Source organism: Hemiscyllium ocellatum, chromosome 18 (genome assembly GCF_020745735.1).
Source record: "Hemiscyllium ocellatum isolate sHemOce1 chromosome 18, sHemOce1.pat.X.cur, whole genome shotgun sequence".
NCBI classification, from domain to species: Eukaryota; Metazoa; Chordata; class Chondrichthyes; order Orectolobiformes; family Hemiscylliidae; genus Hemiscyllium; species Hemiscyllium ocellatum.
In genome coordinates, this window is record NC_083418.1 from 14,206,372 (window position 1) to 14,219,557 (window position 13,186).

The window sequence follows — 13,186 nt, forward strand, 5'->3', positions numbered from 1 at the left end:
GTGAGGATTATAATCACCGCAGTGTGTGTTTTATATTACACCAGGGTGAGGATTATAATCACCGCAGCGTGTGTTTTACATTACACCAGGGTGAGGATTATAATCACCGCAGTGTGTGTTTTATATTACACCGGGGTGAGGATTATAATCACCGCAGCGTGTGTTTTATATTACACCAGGGTGAGGATTATAATCACCGCAGTGTGTGTTTTATATTACACCGGGGTGAGGATTATAATCACCGCAGTGTGTGTTTTATATTACACCGGAGTGAGGATTATAATCACCGCAGCGTGTGTTTTATACTACACCAGGGTGAGGATTATAATCACCACAGTGTGTGTTTTATATTACACCAGGGTGAGGATTATAATCACCGCAGTGTGTGTTTTATATTACACCGGGGTGAGGATTATAATCACCGCAGTGTGTGTTTTATATTACACCGGGTGAGGATTATAATCACCGCAGCGTGTGTTTTATACTACACCAGGGTGAGGATTATAATCACCGCAGTGTGTTTTTTATATTACACCAGGGTGAGGATTATAATCACCGCACTGTGTGTGTTTTACATTACACCAGGGTGAGGATTATAATCACCGCAGTGTGTGTTTTATATTACACCAGGGTGAGGATTATAATCACCGCAGTGTGTGTTTTATATTACACCGGGGTGAGGATTATAATCACCGCAGTGTGTGTTTTATATTACACCAGGGTGCAGGTTATAATCAACGCATTGTGTGTTTTATATTACACCAGGGTGAGGATTATAATCACCGCAGTGTGTGTTTTATATTTCACCAGGGTGAGGATTATAATCACCTCAGTGTGTGTTTTATATTACACCAGGGTGAGGATTATACTCACCGCAGTGTGTGTTTTATATTACACCAGGGGTGAGGATTATAATCACCGCAGTGTGTGTTTTTTTGCATCTCACCAGGGTGAGGATTATAATCACCGCATTGTGTGTTTTATATTACACCAGGGTGAGGATTATAATCACCGCAGTGTGTGTTTTATATTACACCAGGGTGAGGATTATAATTACCGCAGTGTGTGTTTTACATTACACCAGGGTGAGGATTATAATCACCGCAGTGTGTGTTTAATATTACACCAGGGTGAGGATTATAATCACCGCAGTGTGTGTTTTACATTACACCAGGGTGAGGATTATAATCACCGCAGTGTGTGTTTTACATTACACCAGGGTGAGGATTATAATCACCGCAGTGTGTGTTTTACATTACACCAGGGTGAGGATTATAATCACCGCAGTGTGTGTTTTACATTACAACAGGGTGAGGATTATAATCACCGCAGTGTGTGTGTTATATTACACCAGGGTGAGGATTATAATCACCGCAGTGTGTGTTTTACATTACAACAGGTTGAGGATTATTATCACCGCAGTGTGTATATTATATTACACCAGGGTGAGGATTATAATCACCGCAGTGTGTGTTTTATATTACATCAGGGTGAGGATTATAATCACCGCTGTGTGTGTTTTATATTACACCAGGGTGAGGATTATAATCACCGCAGTGTGTGTTTTATATTATGACAGTGTGAGGTTTATCATCAATCTGTGTTTTTTATTATGATAATGTAAGGCTTATAATCGCTGTTGTGTGCGATGTATGTTTGATGTTACGACGAGGTGAGGATTGTAATCAGTGCGGTGTGTATTTTATAGTTTGACAGAGTTTACTGAATGGTGGGTGTTCTGTTCTAGTTTGTCGGAATTGTATTCCGCTGTCTGGTGGGGTGCAGCATAGAATCCCGACGGTCTGTGTATTCCTGTACAGAAGGGTGCAGTGTATTTTCCTTGCAGATGTGTGATTTGTCATGTACAGAGTGCAGGTTCCTTTCCTCTGGTGTGTGTCGTACTGTATAGTAGAGCGCAGGTTGTATTGCCCACATTATGCCTTGTCCAGTGCAGTGGGTTTCCCCTGATGCATGTATTGTCCTGTATGGACAGTTACATATTCTGTTCCCGGCTGTGTGGGCTGTACTGTACGGAGGGGAGCCGTTTTGTTTTTTTGTGATTTGGGGTCTGATTTGCAATGTCTGTAAGGTTATGGATTTAGTTTCCATGCAATGTGTATTATAGTGTATGGTAGAAAGTGGTTCATTTTCACAGCGATGTGTAGTTTATTGCAGATTAGAATGTCGTTTATTTTCCCAGCAGTGGACATTGTACTCGGCGAAAGTGAGGACTGCAGATCACAGCTACAAATTCGAGTCGTCAAGAGCACAGTGGTGCTGGAAAAGTACAGCAGGTCCCTGTTAAAGGGTTTTGCCTGGAATGTCGATTCTCCAGCTCCTCGGATGCTGCCTGACCTGCTGTGCTTTTCCAGCACCACTCTCTCGTGTATATTGTGCTGTCCGGTAGAAGGCTTATTTTCCCACTGGGGGATACTGTAATTTCTGTCAGAGTGCAGTCTATTCCACACCATCCGTTTTGTACAGTACAGATGAGTGTGCTTTATTTTCCCTTTAAATTGTATGATATTTTGCAGTTTATTGTCATTTCAGTTTCCGTTGTAAAAGGTAAGATGAGATTAGATTCCCGACAGCATGGAAACAGGTCCTTAGGGGCACCAAGTCCACACCGACCCTCAGAAGAGTAACCCACGACCCTACCCTATATTGCACCTAACACTATGAGCAATTTAGCATTTTCGGATTGTGGGAGGAAAGCGGATCGCCCGCTGGAAACCCACACAGAGAGTGTGTCTGAGGCGGGGACCGAAGCCGGGGGTGGGGGGTGACGCTGTGAGACTGAAGTGCTAACCACTGAGGGCACAGTGCTGGCGGGAAGGGATGAGTGTTATTACACTGTGTACATTGCCCATGGTGTGAACAGTTCTGAATGGTGAGTGTGTGGTTTATTGTCTGAGTGGCGTGTGTGGGAGAGGACAGTTTACTATGAACGAGATGTCTATCGTAATGTACAGTAAACAGCTGTTTGTTATCCCGAGGAGGTGTGTTGCAGTGAACAGAAGGTTGCGGTTTAATGAACCGCAGTGTATATTGCACTGTGCGGTAATGTGTGGTTTATTTCCTCTGGGGTACGTATTTGTACCGTATGGTAGAGTGTGGCTTATTTTCCCCGGGATATGTACTGTACTGTTTGGTTAAACTGTGGTTTATTTTCCGTGAAATGTGAATTCATGGCAGTGGAAGTGATGGTTGTGCTGTTTTTAACGCCGTCTATATTGTGATGTACGGCCGAGTGCGGGATATATTTACCTGGCGGAGATATTCTAATATACGGTAGATACTAATAGGGTGACGTTTACTGAGACTGCGCATGCGCGAGGCCGACACACGGGTGAGACACCGAATGTGACAGAGAGAGAGAGAGAGAGAATGTGACAGAGAGAGAGAGAGAATGTGACAGAGAGAGAGAATGTGACAGAGAGAGAGAGAGAGAATGTGACAGAGAGAGAGAATGTGACAGAGAGAGAGAGAGAGAATGTGACAGAGAGAGAGAATGTGACAGAGAGAGAGAGAGAGAGAATGTGACAGAGAGAGAGAATGTGACAGAGAGAGAGAGAGAGAATGTGACAGAGAGAGAGAATGTGACAGAGAGAGAGAATGTGACAGAGAGAGAGAGAGAGAATGTGACAGAGAGAGAGAATGTGACAGAGAGAGAGAGAGAGAATGTGACAGAGAGAGAGAGAGAATGTGACAGAGAGAGAGAGAGAATGTGACAGAGAGAGAGAATGTGACAGAGAGAGAGAGAATGTGACAGACAGAGAGAATGTGACAGAGAGAGAGAATGTGACAGAGAGAGAGAATGTGACAGAGAGAGAGAGAGAGAGAATGTGACAGAGAGAGAGAATGTGACAGAGAGAGAGAGAATGTGACAGAGAGAGAGAGAGAATGTGACAGAGAGAGAATGTGACAGAGAGAGAGAGAGAGAGAGAGAATGTGACAGAGAGAGAGAGAATGTGACAGAGAGAGAGAGAGAGAGAGAATGTGACAGAGAGAGAGAGAATGTGACAGAGAGAGAGAGAGAGAGAGAATGTGACAGAGAGAGAGAGAATGTGACAGAGAGAGAGAGAGAGAGAGAATGTGACAGAGAGAGAGAGAATGTGACAGAGAGAGAATGTGACAGAGAGAGAGAGAATGTGACAGAGAGAGAGAGAGAGAATGTGACAGAGAGAGAGTGAGAGAGAGAATGTGACAGAGAGAGAGTGAGAGAATGTGACAGAGAGAGAGTGAGAGAGAGAATGTGACAGAGAGAGAGAGAGAATGTGACAGAGAGAGAGAACGTGACAGAGAGAGAGAGAATGTGACAGAGAGAGAGTGAGAGAGAGAATGTGACAGAGAGAGAGAGAGAGAGAGAATGTGACAGAGAGAGAGAGAGAGAATGTGACAGAGAGAGAGAATGTGACAGAGAGAGAGAGAGAGAATGTGACAGAGAGAGAGAGAGAGAATGTGACAGAGAGAGAGTGAGAGAGAGAATGTGACAGAGAGAGAGAGAGAATGTGACAGAGAGAGAGAGAGAGAGAATGTGACAGAGAGAGAGAGAGAATGTGACAGAGAGAGAGTGAATGTGACAGAGAGAGTGAATGTGACAGAGAGAGAGAGAATGTGACAGAGAGAGAGAGAATGTGACAGAGAGAGAGAATGTGATAGAGAGAGAGAGAGAGAATGTGACAGAGAGAGAGAATGTGACAGAGAGAGAGAGAATGTGACAGAGAGAGAGAATGTGATAGAGAGAGAGAGAGAGAATGTGACAGAGAGAGAGAGAATGTGACAGAGAGAGAGAGAATGTGACAGAGAGAGAGAGAGAATGTGACAGAGAGAGAAAGAGAGAATGTGACAGAGAGAGAAAGAGAGAATGTGACAGCGAGAGAGAGAATGTGACAGCGAGAGAGAGAGAATGTGAGAGAGAGAGAGAGAATGTGAGAGAGAGAGAGAGAATGTGACAGCGAGAGAGTGAGAGAGAGAATGTGACAGCGAGAGAGTGAGAGAGAGAATGTGACAGAGAGAGAGAGAGAATGTGACAGCGAGAGAGAGAATGTGAGAGAGAGAGAGAATGTGACAGAGAGAGAGAGAGAATGTGACAGAGAGAGAGAGAATGTGACAGAGAGAGAGTGAGAGAGAGAATGTGACAGAGAGAGAGTGAGAGAGAGAATGTGACAGAGAGAGAGAGAGAATGTGACAGAGAGAGAGAGAATGTGACAGAGAGAGAGAACGTGACAGAGAGAGAGAGAATGTGACAGAGAGAGAGTGAGAGAGAGAATGTGACAGAGAGAGAGTGAGAGAGAGAATGTGACAGAGAGAGAGAGAGAGAATGTGACAGAGAGAGAGAGAGAGAATGTGACAGAGAGAGAGAATGTGACAGAGAGAGAGAGAGAGAATGTGACAGAGAGAGAGAGAGAGAATGTGACAGAGAGAGAGAGAATGTGACAGAGAGAGAGTGAATGTGACAGAGAGAGAGAGAATGTGACAGAGAGAGAGAGAATGTGACAGAGAGAGAGAGAATGTGACAGAGAGAGAGAATGTGATAGAGAGAGAGAGAGAGAGAGAGAATGTGACAGAGAGAGAGAGAATGTGACAGAGAGAGAGAGAATGTGATAGAGAGAGAGAGAGAGAATGTGACAGAGAGAGAGTGAGAGAGAGAATGTGACAGAGAGAGAGTGAATGTGACAGAGAGAGAGAGAGAATGTGACAGAGAGAGAGAGAGAATGTGACAGAGAGAGAAAGAGAGAATGTGACAGCGAGAGAATGTGACAGCGAGAGAGAGAATGTGACAGAGAGAGAGAGAGAATGTGACAGAGAGAGAAAGAGAGAATGTGACAGCGAGAGAATGTGACAGCGAGAGAGAGAATGTGACAGCGAGAGAGAGAGAGAATGTGAGAGAGAGAGAGAGAATGTGAGAGAGAGAGAGAATGTGAGAGAGAGAGAGAGAGTGAATGTGACAGAGAGAGTGAATGTGACAGAGAGAGAGAGAATGTGACAGAGAGAGAGAGAGAGAATGTGACAGCGAGAGAGAGAATGTGACAGCGAGAGAGAGAATGTGACAGAGAGAGAGAGAGAGAATGTGACAGCGAGAGAGAGAATGTGACAGCGAGAGAGAGAGAGAATGTGACAGCGAGAGAGAGAATGTGACAGAGAGAGAGAGAGAGAATGTGACAGAGAGAGAGAATGTGACAGAGAGAGAGAGAATGTGACAGAGAGAGAGAGAGAGAATGTGACAGCGAGAGAGAGAATGTGACAGAGAGAGAGAGAGAATGTGACAGAGAGAGAGAGAGAGAGAGAATGTGACAGAGAGAGAGTGAGAGAGAGAATGTGACAGAGAGAGAGAGAGAATGTGACAGAGAGAGAGAGAATGTGACAGAGAGAGAGTGAGAGAGAGAATGTGACAGAGAGAGAGAATGTGACAGAGAGAGAGAATGTGACAGAGAGAGAGTGAGAGAGAGAATGTGACAGAGAGAGAGTGAGAGAGAGAATGTGACAGAGAGAGAGAGAATGTGACAGAGAGAGAGAGAGAATGTGACAGAGAGAGAGAGAGAATGTGACAGAGAGAGAGAATGTGACAGAGAGAGAGAGAATGTGACAGAGAGAGAGAGAATGTGACAGAGAGAGAGAGAGAGAATGTGACAGAGAGAGAGAGAATGTGACAGAGAGAGAGAGAATGTGACAGAGAGAGAGAATGTGATAGAGAGAGAGAGAGAGAATGTGACAGAGAGAGAGTGAGAGAGAGAATGTGACAGAGAGAGAGTGAATGTGACAGAGAGAGAGAGAATGTGACAGAGAGAGAGAGAGAGAGAATGTGACAGAGAGAGAGAGAGAATGTGACAGAGAGAGAGAGAGAATGTGACAGAGAGAGAAAGAGAGAATGTGACAGCGAGAGAGAGAATGTGACAGCGAGAGAGAGAGAGAATGTGACAGAGAGAGAGAGAGAATGTGACAGAGAGAGAGAGAGAATGTGACAGAGAGAGAGAGAGAATGTGACAGAGAGAGTCAATGTGACAGAGAGAGAGAGAGAGAATGTGACAGAGAGAGAGAGAGAGAATGTGACAGCGAGAGAGAGAATGTGACAGCGAGAGAGAGAATGTGACAGCGAGAGAGAGAGAGAATGTGACAGAGAGAGAGAGAATGTGACAGAGAGAGAGAGAATGTGACACAGAGAGAGAGAGAGAGAGAATGTGACAGAGAGAGAGAGAGAGAGAATGTGACAGAGAGAGAGAGAGAATGTGACAGAGAGAGAGAGAGAGAATGTGACAGAGAGAGAGTGAATGTGACAGAGAGAGTGAATGTGACAGAGAGAGTGTGAATGTGACAGAGAGAGAGTGAATGTGACAGAGAGAGAGAATGTGACAGAGAGAGAGATTGTGACAGAGAGAGAGAGAGAGATTGTGACAGAGAGAGAGAGAGAGATTGTGACAGAGAGAGAGTGAATGTGACAGAGAGAGAGAGAGAGAATGTGACAGAGAGAGAGAGAGAATGTGACAGCGAGAGAAAGAGAGAATGTGACAGCGAGAGAGAGAATGTGACAGAGAGAGTGTGAATGTGACAGAGAGAGAGTGAATGTGACAGAGAGAGAGAATGTGACAGAGAGAGAGATTGTGACAGAGAGAGAGAGAGAGATTGTGACAGAGAGAGAGAGAGAGATTGTGACAGAGAGAGAGTGAATGTGACAGAGAGAGAGAGTGAATGTGACAGAGAGAGAGAGAGAGAATGTGACAGAGAGAGAGAGAATGTGACAGAGAGAGAGAGAGAATGTGACAGAGAGAGAGAGAGAATGTGACAGAGAGAGAAAGAGAGAATGTGACAGCGAGAGAGAGAATGTGACAGCGAGAGAGAGAGAGAATGTGAGAGAGAGAGAGAGAATGTGACAGAGAGAGAGAGAATGTGACAGAGAGAGAGAGAATGTGACAGAGAGAGAGAGAGAGAATGTGACAGCGAGAGAGAGAATGTGACAGCGAGAGAGAGAATGTGACAGCGAGAGAGAGAATGTGACAGAGAGAGAGAGAGAGAATGTGACAGCGAGAGAGAGAATGTGACAGCGAGAGAGAGAGAGAGAGAGAATGTGACAGCGAGAGAGAGAGAGAATGTGAGAGAGAGAGAGAGAATGTGACAGAGAGAGAGAGAGAGAATGTGACAGAAAGAGTGAATGTGACAGAGAGAGAGAGAGAGAATGTGACAGAGAGAGAGAGTGAATGTGACAGAGAGAGAGAGAGAATGTGACAGAGAGAGAGAGAATGTGACAGAGAGAGAGAGAATGTGACAGAGAGAGAGAGAGAATGTGACAGAGAGAGAGAGAGAATGTGACAGAGAGAGAAAGAGAGAATGTGACAGCGAGAGAGAGAATGTGACAGCGAGAGAGAGAGAGAATGTGAGAGAGAGAGAGAGAATGTGACAGAGAGAGAGAGAGAGAATGTGACAGAGAGAGAGAGAATGTGACAGAGAGAGAGAGAGAGAATGTGACAGCGAGAGAGAGAATGTGACAGCGAGAGAGAGAATGTGACAGCGAGAGAGAGAATGTGACAGAGAGAGAGAGAGAGAATGTGACAGCGAGAGAGAGAATGTGACAGCGAGAGAGAGAGAGAGAGAGAATGTGACAGCGAGAGAGAGAGAGAATGTGAGAGAGAGAGAGAGAATGTGACAGAGAGAGAGAGAGAGAATGTGACAGAAAGAGTGAATGTGACAGAGAGAGAGAGAGAGAATGTGACAGAGAGAGAGAGAATGTGACAGCGAGAGAGAGAATGTGACAGCGAGAGAGAGAGAGAATGTGACAGCGAGAGAGAGAGAGAATGTGACAGAGAGAGAGAGAGAGAGAATGTGACAGAGAGAGAGTGAGAAAATGTGACAGAGAGAGAGAGAGAATGTGACAGAGAGAGAGAGAATGTGACAGAGAGAGAGAATGTGACAGAGAGAGAGAGAATGTGACAGAGAGAGAGTGAGAGAGAGAATGTGACAGAGAGAGAGAATGTGACAGAGAGAGAGAGAGAGAATGTGACAGAGAGAGAGAGAGAGAATGTGACAGAGAGAGAGTGAGAGAGAGAATGTGACAGAGAGAGAGAGAATGTGACAGAGAGAGAGAGAATGTGACAGAGAGAGAGAGAGAGAGAATGTGACAGAGAGAGAGAGAATGTGACAGAGAGAGAGAGAATGTGACAGAGAGAGAGAGAATGTGACAGAGAGAGAGAATGTGACAGAGAGAGAGAATGTGATAGAGAGAGAGAGAGAGAATGTGACAGAGAGAGAGAATGTGACAGAGAGAGAGAGAATGTGACAGAGAGAGAGAATGTGACAGAGAGAGAGAATGTGATAGAGAGAGAGAGAGAGAATGTGACAGAGAGAGAGTGAGAGAGAGAATGTGACAGAGAGAGAGTGAATGTGACAGAGAGAGAGAGAGAATGTGACAGAGAGAGAGAGAATGTGACAGAGAGAATGTGACAGAGAGAGAGAGAGAATGTGACAGAGAGAGAGAGAGAATGTGACAGAGAGAGAGAGAATGTGACAGAGAGAGAAAGAGAGAATGTGACAGCGAGAGAGAGAATGTGACAGCGAGAGAGAGAATGTGACAGCGAGAGAGAGAGAGAATGTGACAGAGAGAGAGAGAGAATGTGACAGAGAGAGTGAATGTGACAGAGAGAGAGAGAGTGAATGTGACAGAGAGAGAGAGAGAGAATGTGACAGCGAGAGAGAGAATGTGACAGCGAGAGAGAGAATGTGACAGCGAGAGAGAGAGAGAATGTGACAGCGAGAGAGAGAATGTGACAGCGAGAGAGAGAGAGAATGTGACAGAGAGAGAGAGAGAGAATGTGACAGAGAGAGAGAGAGAGAGAGAGAATGTGACAGAGAGAGAGAATGTGACAGAGAGAGAGAATGTGACAGAGAGAGAGAATGTGACAGAGAGAGAGAGAGAGAATGTGACAGAGAGAGAGAGAGAGAATGTGACAGAGAGAGAGTGAATGTGACAGAGAGAGAGTGAATGTGACAGAGAGAGAGAATGTGACAGAGAGAGAGATTGTGACAGAGAGAGAGAGAGAGATTGTGACAGAGAGAGAGAGAGAGAATGTGACAGAGAGAGAGAGAATGTGACAGAGAGAGAGTGAATGTGACAGAGAGAGTGAATGTGACAGAGAGAATGTGACAGACAGAGAGAGAATGTGACAGACAGAGAGAATGTGACAGAGAGAGAGAGAGAATGTGACAGAGAGAGAGAATGTGACAGAGAGAGAGAATGTGACAGAGAGAGAGAGAGAGACAATGTGACAGAGAGAGAGAATGTGACAGAGAGAGAGAGAGAATGTGACAGAGAGAGAGAATGTGACAGAGAGAGAGAATGTGACAGAGAGAGAGAGAGAGAGAGAATGTGACAGCGAGAGAGAGAATGTGACAGCGAGAGAGAAAGAGAATGTGACAGCGAGAGAGAGAGAGAGAATGTGACAGAGAGAGAGAGAGAGAGAGAATGTGACAGAGAGAGAGAGAGAATGTGACAGAGAGAGAGAGAGAATGTGACAGAGAGAGAGAGAGAATGTGACAGAGAGAGAGTGAGAGAGAGAATGTGACAGAGAGAGAGAGAATGTGACAGAGAGAGAGAGAGAATGTGACAGAGAGAGAGTGAGAGAGAGAATGTGACAGAGAGAGAGAGAATGTGACAGAGAGAGAGAGAATGTGACAGAGAGAGAGAGAGAGAGAATGTGACAGAGAGAGAGAGAGAATGTGACAGAGAGAGAGAGAATGTGACAGAGAGAGAGAGAATGTGACAGAGAGAGAGAATGTGACAGAGAGAGAGAGAATGTGACAGAGAGAGAGAGAGAATGTGACAGAGAGAGAGAATGTGACAGAGAGAGAGAATGTGATAGAGAGAGAGAGAGAGAATGTGACAGAGAGAGAGAATGTGACAGAGAGAGAGAGAATGTGACAGAGAGAGAGAGAATGTGACAGAGAGAGAGAATGTGATAGAGAGAGAGAGAGAGAATGTGACAGAGAGAGAGTGAGAGAGAGAATGTGACAGAGAGAGAGTGAATGTGACAGAGAGAGAGAGAGAATGTGACAGAGAGAGAGAGAATGTGACAGAGAGAATGTGACAGAGAGAGAGAGAGAATGTGACAGAGAGAGAGAGAGAATGTGACAGAGAGAGAAAGAGAGAATGTGACAGCGAGAGAGAGAATGTGACAGCGAGAGAGAGAATGTGACAGCGAGAGAGAGAGAGAGAATGTGACAGAGAGAGAGAGAGAATGTGACAGAGAGAGTGAATGTGACAGAGAGAGAGAGAGAGAATGTGACAGCGAGAGAGAGAATGTGACAGCGAGAGAGAGAATGTGACAGCGAGAGAGAGAATGTGGCAGCGAGAGAGAGAGAGAATGTGACAGACAGAGAGAGAATGTGACAGAGAGAGAGAGAGAATGTGACAGAGAGAGAGAGAGAGAGAATGTGACAGAGAGAGAGAGAGAGAATGTGACAGAGAGAGAGAGAGAGAATGTGACAGAGAGAGAGAGAATGTGACAGAGAGAGAGAGAATGTGACAGAGAGAGAGTGAATGTGACAGAGAGAGAGAATGTGACAGAGAGAGAGATTGTGACAGAGAGAGAGAGAGAGATTGTGACAGAGAGAGAGAATGTGACAGAGAGAATGTGACAGAGAGAGAGAGAGAGAGAATGTGACAGAGAGAGAGAGAGAATGTGACAGAGAGAGAGAGAATGTGACAGAGAGAGAGAGAATGTGACAGAGAGAGAGAATGTGACAGAGAGAGAGAATGTGACAGAGAGAGAGAGAGAATGTGACAGAGAGAGAGAATGTGACAGAGAGAGAGAATGTGATAGAGAGAGAGAGAGAGAGATGTGACAGAGAGAGAGAATGTGACAGAGAGAGAGAGAATGTGACAGAGAGAGAGAATGTGACAGAGAGAGAGATTGTGACAGAGAGAGAGAGAGAGATTGTGACAGAGAGAGAGAATGTGACAGAGAGAGAGTGAATGTGACAGAGAGAGTGAATGTGACAGAGAGAGAATGTGACAGACAGAGAGAGAATGTGACAGACAGAGAGAATGTGACAGAGAGAGAGAGAGAATGTGACAGAGAGAGAGAATGTGACAGAGAGAGAGAGAGACAATGTGACAGAGAGAGAGAGAATGTGACAGAGAGAGAGAATGTGACAGAGAGAGAGAGAGAGAGAGAGAATGTGACAGAGAGAGAGAGAGAATGTGACAGTGAGAGAGAGAGAGAGAATGTGACAGAGAGAGAGAGAGAATGTGACAGAGAGAGAGAGAGAGAGAATGTGACAGAGAGAGAGAGAGAGAATGTGACAGAGAGAGAGAGAATGTGACAGAGAGAGAGAGAATGTGACAGAGAGAGAATGTGACACAGAGAGAGAATGTGACACAGAGAGAGAATGTGACAGAGAGAGAGAGAGAGAGAGAATGTGACAGAGAGAGAGAGAGAGAATGTGACAGAGAGAGAGAGAGAGAATGTGACAGAGAGAGAGAGAGAGAGAATGTGACAGAGATAGAGAGAATGTGACAGAGAGAGAGAGAGAATGTGACAGCGAGAGAGAGAATGTGACAGCGAGAGAGAATGTGACAGAGAGAGAGAGAGAGAGAATGTGACAGAGAGAGAGAGAATGTGACAGAGAGAGAGAGAATGTGACAGAGAGAGAGAGAGAGAATGTGACAGAGAGAGAGAATGTGACAGCGAGAGAGAGAATGTGACAGCGAGAGAGTGAGAGAATGTGACAGAGAGAGTGAGAGAGAATGTGACAGAGAGAGAGTGAGAGAGAGAATGTGACAGAGAGAGAGTGAGAGAGAGAATGTGACAGAGAGAGAGAGAGAGAATGTGACAGAGAGAGAGAATGTGACAGAGAGAGAGAGAATGTGACAGAGAGAGAGAGAGAATGTGACAGAGAGAGAGAGAGAGAGAGAGAGAGAATGTGACAGAGAGAGAGAGAATGTGACAGAGAGAGAGAGAGAGAATGTGACAGAGAGAGAGAGAATGTGACAGAGAGAGAGAGAGAGAATGTGACAGAGAGAGAGAGAGAATGTGACAGAGAGAGAGAGATGTGACAGAGAGAGAGTGAGAGAGAGAGAATGTGACAGAGAGAGAGTGAGAGAGAGATGTGACAGAGAGAGAGAGAGAGAATGTGACAGAGAGAGAGAATGTGACAGCGAGAGAGAGAATGTGACAGCGAGAGAGTGAGAGAGAAT

The 13,186-nt window shown here is 45.2% G+C and overlaps 1 protein-coding gene across 5 annotated transcripts in view; it reads left to right on the top strand.

Moving 5' to 3' along the window:
• The first annotated feature begins 1,619 nt into the window (after window positions 1-1,619).
• The window catches only part of LOC132824135 (CD59 glycoprotein-like), a 25,406-nt gene continuing 13,839 nt past the window's right edge, over window positions 1,620-13,186 (top strand). The window contains exon 1 of one of the 5 annotated variants that reach the window (XM_060838378.1): window positions 1,620-1,672. In XM_060838378.1, coding sequence (XP_060694361.1) covers window positions 1,653-1,672 — 20 coding nt within the window. In that variant the 5' untranslated portion in view covers window positions 1,620-1,652. Of the gene's footprint in view, window positions 1,673-1,790; window positions 1,801-2,841; window positions 2,891-3,031; window positions 3,087-3,332; window positions 3,350-13,186 lie in introns of those variants that run through there. The other 4 variants (XM_060838383.1, XM_060838382.1, XM_060838377.1 and 1 more) reach the window with 4 other exon arrangements.